The sequence below is a fragment of the Corylus avellana genome, chromosome ca1 (assembly GCF_901000735.1).
Source record: "Corylus avellana chromosome ca1, CavTom2PMs-1.0".
In the NCBI taxonomy this organism is placed as follows: Eukaryota; Viridiplantae; Streptophyta; class Magnoliopsida; order Fagales; family Betulaceae; genus Corylus; species Corylus avellana.
This window is the reverse complement of record NC_081541.1, coordinates 27,419,138-27,430,502: the sequence shown is the minus strand read 5'-3', so window position 1 is coordinate 27,430,502 and position 11,365 is coordinate 27,419,138. Positions and strand designations below refer to the sequence as shown.

Below are 11,365 nucleotides of genomic sequence, written 5' to 3'. Positions count from 1 at the left end.
TGTGGGGATTGGCAAATTAAATTTATGAATTAATTACAACACGATGTTAATTTTTTTTATGAAGTTCATATATATAATCTTGATGCAATTATCATTATAAAATCGGGATGCTGTGGCTCTCCCAAAAATTATTATGACAATTACGACTTCATTAACATCGAATTTATTTAAATTAACCAATGCTAATTTAATAGTAAATTTCAACCTACCTGTGGGCAAAGGTTGCATCACGCATGAAATTTACTCTTTAATAGGACTAATAAATTTAACATTAATAAATAAAATTCTCCGTACCTGTGGGCCTAAGAGAAATTTTATTTTTAAAGTTAAATTTATTATCTTATTCTAATTAAATCATAAAAATAATAACGTCCCTGTGGGGATTAGTAATTAAATTTATGAATTTATTACAACATGATGTTAATTTTCCTTATGAAGTTCACATATATGATCTTGATGCAATTATCATTATAAAATCGGGATGCTGTGGCTCTCCCAAAATTATTATGATAATCACTACTTCATTAACATCCAATAACTGTATAGATGCCACAAATAAAGTTCCCAAGAATAAAAGACAAAACCATCATTTAGTGGGTAAACAGTATTTTTCCAAAGTACAACCGGATAGTGTCCCAGATAAGTGAGGGGGCGCACAACGGCACACTTAAGTCCCAAGACTTACCTTGCCAGAGCTTTCCGATTGCAATTTTGGATAGTACCATAAACATTCACCAACACATGAGGCTTAGTTAATTATTCTCAGGTCTAGGCATCAAACAATTTATATTTAAACAATTAAAAGAATAAATATATCCTTAAGTTCATGCATTAAAGAAACAATAATTTAATACTGAACAATTTAAATCATAAGACGAATAAAAATGCAACATAAAAGCATAATAATCTGAATAGCCTAATGGTCTTGAAGTGACCTTAGGCCCTTTATACCTTAAGAACCCAAGTTCTAAACCTAATAAGCCCAAAACTTGTTTCTCCCCCTTTTTTTTTTTAAAAAAAAACTGAATGGGTTATCGGGTTGGGCTTCCTTATTGGGTCAGCCTTTGGTTTCTGTATTGGGTTGGCCCAATCGGGTTAGCCCACTTAATAAACCATTTTTTTTTTAACTGAATTGGGTTTGGGTAAATAAAGCCCATACCCAATGGCCCAAAACCACTAGACCCGGTTTCCTTATGGGTTTGAAAACCCTACCCGAATAACAAGACCTCAAACCCCCCTTTAACCGCCACCTCTCCCCCTTCCCCATTCTCCAGCCATCGGCGCCGGTTCCTTGATGCGCCAGCCATGCTTAGCCGCTCCCTGATGCGCAAACGGCCAAAAAACGAAAGGCACCCCGTGTGGGGCTGCCGGCTGTTTTTTTTTTTTTTTTTTTGGTAGCCCCGGTGAAATGGCCGCCGTTCCGGCCAGAAATCGGCAGCTCGTGTAGGCGCCGGTTTTGTCCATCACAGGCGGCCCCGTATGGGGTTTCCTCCATTCACTGTATGCGGCAAGCGTGTAACCTGAGTAGGGGATCGAACGAATCTGAGTAGCGGCTTCGTTCATGCTTGCTGTCCCGCTTTTCTGTGTAAACAAACACATCGGCAGCCTCACGCAAGCCTTCTGAGCTCTAGGAACCATTTACGTGACTTCGCTGCACTAGTCACAAGGCTCAGGCTCTTTGGCCAAGAACGGGCAGAACCCTTTTGGGTCTCATGGTGGTTGAGAACAAATGGTTCTCAGTTTCAATAACCGTGGGTCTCTCGTTTTGTTTCGATAATCACAAAAACCAAAAATAAAATATTATCGAAACAAAATAAAATATTAACAGCAGACATATTAAAACTAGACTAAGCAAATATGGCCTAGAGAAGGCTCTGATACCACATGTAAGAATTCAATATATATTAAATGCTAATTAACAATAACATTAGCAGCGGAAATAGTTTAATATATATGTACCTCCGGCCATTGCTTTGCTTAAGTGACTTGAAGAACGACTCCACAACAACCAAACTAAAAACTAAAAAATATTGAGAGGTTCTTCTGACCTATGCCTACCAGTGAGTGCCAATTGATGGAATACACAGGCCTTATTTATAGGTAGGTCAGGGGACCCTCAATTAGAGCTGTTACCTTAATTATTCCTCCCATCAAGGAATAAAAATCAAATCAATACAACTAATTGATTCCACAAAAATAAAATCTTTAATGAAATCAAATACTTGTTCCACAAGAATTAAATCAGTGATTTAATTCAGAATATTTGATTGAAATCAAATACTTGTTCCACAAGAATTAAATCAGTAATTTAATTCAGAATATTTGATTTACACAATAAGCTTTAATTGGACTAAATTATTGAACACCGTAATTTTATAATTACAATAATATATGTGACATAAAGGGACATACTTTAAATGGAATTTCTTATAATTAATACTATCAAGAGAATTCTATTCCACTTCACTTTGCAATTGAGTAGTGGATTTTTTTTTTTTTTTTTTTTTTGAAAAATGTTGAGAATTTATCATTAATGGGAAAATCCAGAGCTTCAAAAACTCTAAATTACAAGAGCTGCACGCTCTATAGCAAGTATATCAGAAATACATGGAGGCATCTCCTCCATCCATATATTATCAATACACTTTCTAACTGCTTCTTTAGCTAAACCATGGGCAGCTTTATTAGAATTTCTCTTCACATGTCTGACTTGAGCCGTTCGAAAATGTCGGAGAAGCATTCTAGCATCATCTATGAGGTATCCGTAAGGACTCAAGTCTTCCGTCTCAGCTTGAAGCGCTTTAACCACAATCAGAGAATCCCCTTCCAAAATTACATCTTGAACACCTGTGTCACGTCCAAATTCTGCTGCATAAACTGCTCCCATGGCTTCCCCTATAACTGGTGGTTGTTTAGTCTGGATTGTCAAGCTCCTTGCTGCGATGACCTCTCCAAAGGAGTCTCTTATAAGCTCCTTGAGTAGTGGATTTTAAGTGATAGTTAATGACAAGCTCTACAAGTCCTTCATTGTAATTTTTTTGATTGAATGGTTTTGGTTACTTGATTGCATGGAGTGTGAAAAGTGAGAATTCATGTTTTAATTCACACTCATGTCCTTTGTGTCTTTACACATGAATTTTTCTTCTTTTTTTTTTAACTGAATCATGGAAAATGAGTAAAGAAAAGCATCATTCACGTCATTCTATGTCCAATACCTGAAATGAGAAAGACACCAAGAAGCCCTTCAACGATGCTGCCATGGGAGGAGGGAAACTTTCCTTTGCTCCCCTCCTACACCCTCCCTTTCTACTCTCCCAACTTTCTCTTCCCCCCCTCACTTTTCAAGCTTTTTGCCTCTTTTAAGGCTCTATTTATCGCCTTTGACGATCTATTAATCCGAAGAGCGTATCTCTTGATCTTCTACCCTCTTCTCTTTTTCTCTCTTTTCATTTTACATTTTTTTTTTTTGTTTTTTTTCACGTTTAGCTCCTACAGGCTACCGGATCCTCCTCCAACCTCATTTTTGAAGTTTTGGATTTGAGTGTTTTTAAAATTAGATCTTTTAACTTTAGGAAGGTTCACCCTCATACGCACCACTCCATTGTGCTTCTAGGTCTCTCTACCTTCCATTGCTGCCAGCCTCATCTCTGTTTGACGAACATGCGCTCACAAATAGATCCTATTTGCTGGAGCGTGTCTTACACGTGCCGCCGCGTAGATAGCCTTACGCTGCTCGTGATGCCTATGTTCCTCCCCTCAGTTATATACCGCCGTTGATGTTAGTCTCCTGCCTCCCGATTACCATTGTTGTTGCATGGTCTTCATGCACCAGCAAGTGGCTTGCACGCGCCAACCTTCCTTCACTATGTTGTTGTTGTTTTATTTTATTTTATTTTTTTTTCGTCTTCTCTTTGTTTCTACGTTTCAGCTATAGTTGTTACCCAATAAGTGTTTGAGTAGGGTTAAAAGGGTTTCTTGAGAGTCATGCCCCTATATACGTTCCCTGCTTTAAGAGTTAGGATAGAGTTGAAGGGTCTCGCGCTAGCTAGTCATGCTCTGCCCGTGCCTTGTTTAACCGTCATTATTGGCAGCCACTTTTCTTGGTGTTTGTACCGGGGCCGCATCATGCATTTGATGCATTATCTTTTTATTTTTGTTTATAGTATTTGTTACTGGGCTTATTGTTGGGTTGCATGCCCCAACTCTTTTATGCTTTTGTGTTTTTAGTATGTGTGTGTATATATATAGACACAATCACACTTCAGGGAAACTCCAAGGAGAAATCTTTATTTTTCTTAACTCCTAAAGAGACACAATCACACGTTCAATTGATAAATTTCTATCCATTTCCATCATTGTCTTCCTTTCAAAAATTTTACAAGCACCCCAGCAGCTCCAACATCTCACATGAACATAAGCTGAAAAGAACCGAAGTGTTTGATACTTGCGTGCAGACAAGTATCAAACACTTTTGTTCTTTTCAGATTATGTTACACTTAAACAAAAAAGATGCATAGGTTTATATATGGAATTACGTGTAAGGTATGAATTGATGTCTTTCTCTTATCTTATGCCAATTATACAATAAATCTGATTTTACGGTCTAAAGGAATATAATTTTAGTTGTGGTGAAAGTAATTTTCAAATCATAATCCAAGCTAGCTTCTTAAATTCTTTTTATTTTCCTTTGTTCCTAGAACGTGATTGTCGTCACTAGTCATGGTTGAACTCTACTGTTTTGAAATTAAATAAAAATTGTTGGGATGTGGGCCTGTGGCCCTTCAGACCCACCTGCAATGGAAGCCCTTTCAGCCTCCAAGGTTTTCTTAGCCATCGAGGGCTATTCTTGGGCTCCTGGCCTTCCTGAAGCAGACTTGCTATCGATCGTCAAATTCCTTTTTTTCATGTCCACAAAAGGAAAAGAGAGAGTATATTCGAACTAATAATTTCTGCTTTATGAGGCATAGTTTATAGTTGATTGAGCTACTCCTTGAAAACCGTTTGACCGGACACAGTCCCAACAAAAATATACAACAAACCGACACGAAGCAGAACAAACTTTATTGTAATTTCGGCAACATACAATATATTCCTATATTGCGAAATTTGAAAATTACCTTTTATTTCATGAAGGTTACATAAACCATCAAAGCTAAAGACCAAATAGCATCTATCTAATCTTGTTTAACAAAAGAAATGAATTTTTTAATCAAATCCACAGCCTTTTCATATTTGGGGTTGAACAAATGGAAGCAGTGCTCCTCCCCTAAATTCTCTACAATCTCCACGGATCCTGCCCACCCACTTTTCTTCAATTCTTCGTAGTACCGCTTACCCGGATCCATCAAATGGTCCTTCTCAGCCACAAAAACCAACACCCTCTCGCACCCCAACTTGGCTAGATCCCCAGCATTCGGCTTCATCCTAGGATCCTCCAACCCACTGTTTGTCGGACACATGTACAGCCACATGTGATCATCTTCCGTTCCTCCAAAATACGGGTGAACCAGTACCGCCCCAACCAACTTCACTCCGGGTAACCCGATAGACCCGGCCCGAAACGCCAAAGTATGTGATATGTTCCCTCCGGCACTATCTCCGCCGACATAAACTCGTTGAAAATCTGCATGATCGTTCAGCCATGGCTCGGGTCCGTTTCCATTACTGTGGGATGCGACCCACTGGAGCCCGGCCCAGGAGTCCTCGTAACAAGCGGGTATTGGTCGGGTCGGGAATAGGCCGTACTCGACCGAGACGGCGACGACATTAGCTTCGGCGACGATTGTCTTGACGAAATCATGGTACTGGGCAGAGAAAGCGGATTGCATGCAGAAGCCACCGCCGTGCACGTAGAATAGGAGAGGGAGTTTCTGGGTCGGGTCAGCAGATTTGGGTAGAAAGATACGGGCGGATACCGGGGGGTCCGATGAGATGATGACGTCTTTTGATCGGACACCGGTGAGCGGGTCATCGTAGGCTGGGATTTTCTCAGTGAAGGGGCGGTGTAGCACCACATGGCCATCTTTGTATACATCGAAGAAATGGAACTTGTGGGTGGTTTCTGAGTCACTGGAGGCCATTGAAAGAAGGAAAGAGTAGTGCTCTGGCTTTTGTGGTGAGACTGAGAGTGAGGGTTTCTTTGTTTGTTTTATATATTAGGTGGGAGAGAGATCAAGGGAAATAAAGTTGTGCGTTTAGTCATTAAAGTTATGCGTTTTAAAAAAGAGACCTCGATTTTGGGCTTTCAAACGTCTAGTTTTTAAAAACGCAATATCAAACAATTTATTTTAAATTTGTATTTTTGTCTATGGAATTGTAATATCAACCGTGCCCTTACCCATTAGGAGCAGCATAGAAACGATATAAACAGTAAAAATTACAGATATTTTCTCAATTTCGATTCTGTCCCAAAAAACATTAATAAAAATTAAGGGTAATTTCACTTACTCTCATAAAATTACGTGTTTTTTTTAAATATTTTTTTAATATTTAAAGTCTCTCACTTTGATGTATCGAACTTTAATTTTCTTCAATTTTTTACCTTCCTTTACATATTGTGGAACAAGTAATTTCAGTAAAAGTATTTTAATAATTTCACACTTTTTCGTTATGATTTAATTGAAAATTTTAACGGAGGAGAAAAAATAAAAAAAAATTAAAATTCGATACAGTGAGAGACTTTAAACATTAAAAAAAGTTTGTAAAAATGGCATAACTTTATGAGTAATCAAAATTACCCCTAAAAATTAAAATAATTAACACGAATCAATCACGAAGATACTCATTTAATTTTTTTTGAGTGTGAGGACAAGTGTTAGAATTATTTAATGGAAAACGTGGGTTCTGACTTCTGAATCTCTGACGGTTAGTTTCATCTAATAGTCATAACCAACCGAAATTCTCACCTCATTGTTCAACCTTAAAAACAGTGGACATGACTTGTCGGTATAACAATTGTTGTTAAAAGAATTCAATTACTTTTATATTAATGATATTTTATAAAGCCATATTCTCCTATTTAGTTTTATACGGCTAAATAGCCCTAAAAAAAGAGAATTTGCAATTTTTCTAGATTTATAGTGAATTGGGTAGAAAAAAGATGATGAGCATTTGCAAATTTTTTTTTTTTTTTTTTTAAAAAAATTATATTGAATTGGGTAAATGACTTAACTTGAAAGAAGATGAGAATAATTAGATAAAGATATAAGTGGTTTCATAATTTTAGACACCGAAGAATTATGATTTTTATGAGGAGCAAAGGTAAAAATAAGAATTTTGGTTAAACGGAACCATAGGAACTATGTGGGACCTCTAAGGTCTCTAACTATTTTGAATTGCGGTAATTTTTGGGTATGTTGTGGGTCTTTAAATGATAAAATTTCGAGACAAAGCTCCTCTCATTTAGAGTTAAATTAAAAAAAAAAAAATTATGTTTTTTTTTTTAAAAAAAGTCTCAAGAGTCAAAACCGGACTTAAGTGGGAAATTAGAGATTTTCAGTAGGGCTGTAAATCAGCCGATACACTCGACAGCTCGCTCGCTACCTGCTCGATTAAGCTCGACCCGAAGTTGAGCTTAACACTGTACAAGTTCACTCGTTATTGTTGAAACTCACTTGATTAGCTAATGACACATATCCGACATGCTTGATTAAGCTCGACGGGAGCTCGTAAGTTCGACTCGTTTAAGTCGAGCTCGGCAGACTCGCCGGAGCTCGTTTAGGGATCGTGAGCTCCACTCGTTTAGGGCTCGCGAGCTCAACTCGTTTAATTCGATAATCGCCTGGCTCGCCTGACTCGTTTAGGGCTCGCGAGCTCAACCCGTTTTATCATCCGACCCGACCCGACCCGACCCGCACGACAATCGACAATGTAACTAAAAAAAAAACAAATAACCATGCTATTAATCAAGAATAATCATAGCTTCAATGTGTATACAATTAACTAATTGAGATCTAAAGCTATAGTATAACTAACATTATATGGACTATGTAACTATGTTATTATTTATAGGTTTAATGTCCATTGTTCAATTCAAAAATAATAATAATAATTATTATAGGTTCAATGTGTGTACAATTAACTAATTAAGATCTAAGGGTATAATATAACTAACATTATATGGACTATGTAACTATGTTATTATTTATAGGTTTAATGTCCATCGTTCAATTCAATAATAATAATAATAATAATAATCATAGGTTCAATGTGTGTACAATTAACTAATTAAGATCTAAGGGTATAATATAACTAACATTATATGGACTATGCAACTATGTTATTATTTGTAGGTTTAATGTCCATTGTTCAATTCAAAAATAATAATAATAATAATAATCATAGGTTCAATGTGTGTACAATTAACTAATTAAGATCTAAGGGTATAATATAACTAACATTATATGGACTATGTAACTATGTTATTATTCATAGGTTTAATGTCCATTGTTCAATTCAATAATAATAATAATAATAATAATCATGGGTTCAATGTGTACAATTAACTAATTAAGATCTAAGGGTACATAATATATTTAACATTATATGGACTGAAAATACAGCTATGTTATTGTTGTAGGTTTTAATGTCCATTGTTCAATTTCAATAATAATAATAATAATAATCATAGGTTCAATGTGTGTACAATTAGCTAGTAAGATCTAAGGGTATAATAGCTAATAACATTATATGGACTATGTAACTATATTATTATTTATAGAGTTTAATGTCCATTTGTTCAATTCCAAAAGAAATAATAATAATAACAATAACAATAATAATAATAATAATTATAGGTTCAATGTGTGTACAATTAACTAATTAAGATCTAAGGGTATAGTATAACTAACATTATATGGACTATGTAACTATGTTATTATTGATAGGTTTAATGTCCATTGTTCAATTCAAAATAATAATAATAATAATAATAATAATAATAATAATTATAGGTTCAATGTTTGTAGAATTAATTAATTAAGATTTAAGGGTATAGTATAACTAACATTATATGGACTATGTTATTATTTATAGGTTTTTAATGTCCAATGTCCAATTCAAAAATAATAATAATAATAATAATAATCATAGGTTCAATGTAAGTACAATTATCTAATTAAGATCTAAGGGTATAATATAACTAACATTATATTTATATCGACTATGTTATTATTTGTAGGTTTTTAATGTCCAATGTCCAATTCAAAAATAACAACAACAACAACAACAACAATAATAATAATAATAATAATAATCATAGGTTCAATGTGTGTACAATTAACTAATTAAGATCTAAGGGTATAATATAACTAACATTATATTGACTATGTAACTATGTTATTATTTATAGGTTTAATGTCCATTGTTCAATTCAAAAATAATAATAATAATAATATTAATATTAATAATAATAATCATAGGTTCAATGTGTGTACAATTAATTAATTAAGATTTAAGGGTATAGTATTACTAACATTATGTGGACTATGTTATTATTTATAGGTTTTTAATGTCCAATGTTCAATTCAATAATAATAATAATAATAATAATAATCATAGGTTCAATGTGTGTACAATTAACTAATTAAGATCTAAGGGTATAATATAGGTGTATAACTAACATTGGCGGCAACCATCTTCCGGGGGGGGTTAGGGTACCGGGACCTTGAAATGTTTAATCTTGCTCTTCTTGGAAAACAAGGATGGAGATTGATTAAAAGACCGGACACTTTGGCGGCAACCATCTTCCGGGAAAAATATTATCCGCATGGGTCCTTTTTGGATTCCAATCTAGGCCGGAAGCCGTCGTATGCTTGGTGTAGCATTTGGAATGCCAAACCTCTAATCAAAGAAGGGTTTGTTTGGAGGGTAGGGGACGGAACATCCATCAAGATTTGGGAAGACCCGTGGCTCCCCAACCCGGGGTCACATCAAGTTCGATCACCAGTGAGAATTCTCCCGAAGGAAGCCAAGGTGTGTGAGCTGCTTGATGTGGAAACAAATTGGTGGAATACGGGCCTGGTACGTGATGTCTTTGGGGAAGAAGTGGCAAGGCAAATTTGTAGCATTGCTGTCTGTCCGAGAAGTGGAAGAGATCAGCTTGTCTGGGCGGCCACTAGGAATGGGGAATATACGGTAAGAAGCGCATACCATTTGGGGAAGGAGAACAGTCTTACCAAGGAGGGCAGCTGCTCAAATGCCCAACACCTGGCTGTTATATGGAAACGAATTTGGAAGATTAAAGGTGCTCGAGTGGTCAAAACATTCCTATGGCAAGCATGCAATAATATTTTGCCTACGAAGGAGCTCTTGTTTAAGCGGCATGTCTCCCCTGATCCCCTTTGCCCAATTTGTGGCCGGGAAATTGAAACAATTGGCCATATCTTATGGAGATGTTTATCAGCACAAGATGTGTGGTTGGAGTGTGAGCCCAGGATTCACAAATGTGGTAGTGAAGAAACTGATTTCATTTATATAATGGCAAACCTGCTGGACAGATTGAATGAGGACCAACTGCAGCTCGTGGCAACTGTAGCGCGCCAAATTTGGTTCGGACGGAACTCAGTAGTGCATGGGGGTGATTTGATAGGCCTGTCAGCAGTAGTTCGCTATGCTAAGGAGCAGATTGCGGCTTTCAATTATGCTACGCAGAGGAGCAACACCATGGTTGTGGATCCTCCCCTCAATTCCCCTGCTATCTGGGTGCCACCTCCAGTGGGTCATGTCAAGATCAACTGGGATGCGGCCATCTACAAAAGCCAAAATCAGATGGGGGTTGGAGTTATAGTGCGAGATCATACAGGAAAGGTTTTGGCCATGTTATGTGCTACCAAGGGTTCCATCAACCATGCCCCTACGGCAGAGGCGATTGGAGTGTGGACTGCGGTGAACTTAGCTTTGCGTATGGAATTTCATAGTGTTGTGTTTGAGGGGGACGCATTGGAGCTAGTCCAAGCCCTGAACAAAGAAGGGGACTGCTGGTCATCCTATGGGCAAGTGGTGAATGCTGCCAAGGAAGAGATTGTGAAACACCAAGGATGGGTAGTGCAACATGTCCGAAGGTTAGCCAATGGCGCTGCGCACCATTTAGTAAAATCTGCTCTTATGTATGGGGAGGGTAGAGAATGGAGGGAGGATTTCCCGTTCGTCGTGGAGGAATCTATATCTTGATGTTTTGCTTGTTTTTGGTCGTAAATGAAAACCAATTCAAAAAAAAAAAACTAACATTGCATATACTATGTTATTATTTATAGATTTAATGCCTATTGTCCAATTAATAAACTATTTAAAAACATTAAATTATATGGTACTAATTTTTTTTTTTTTTTTTTTTTTAAATTGTATTAAGTAGTATTTAAGTTTTTTA

At 36.5% G+C, this 11,365-nt stretch overlaps 2 protein-coding genes across 2 annotated transcripts in view; one reads left to right on the top strand and one right to left on the bottom strand.

Annotated features, from left to right (window-relative positions):
• Positions 1–1,723, top strand: part of LOC132168514 (zinc finger BED domain-containing protein RICESLEEPER 2-like) — a 4,808-nt gene extending 3,085 nt beyond the window's left edge. The window contains exon 4 of the mRNA XM_059579510.1: positions 1,661–1,723. Within this exon, the coding sequence (XP_059435493.1) occupies positions 1,661–1,723 (63 nt within the window). The remainder of the gene's footprint in view (positions 1–1,660) is intronic.
• A 3,317-nt stretch (positions 1,724–5,040) lies between these two features.
• LOC132165618 (2-hydroxyisoflavanone dehydratase-like) lies at positions 5,041–6,130 on the bottom strand. Its single transcript, XM_059576257.1, has one exon. It carries the CDS (start codon positions 6,078–6,080, stop codon positions 5,175–5,177), a length of 906 nt encoding a protein of 301 aa, XP_059432240.1. The 5' UTR covers positions 6,081–6,130; the 3' UTR covers positions 5,041–5,174.
• Positions 6,131–11,365: the final 5,235 nt, after the last annotated feature.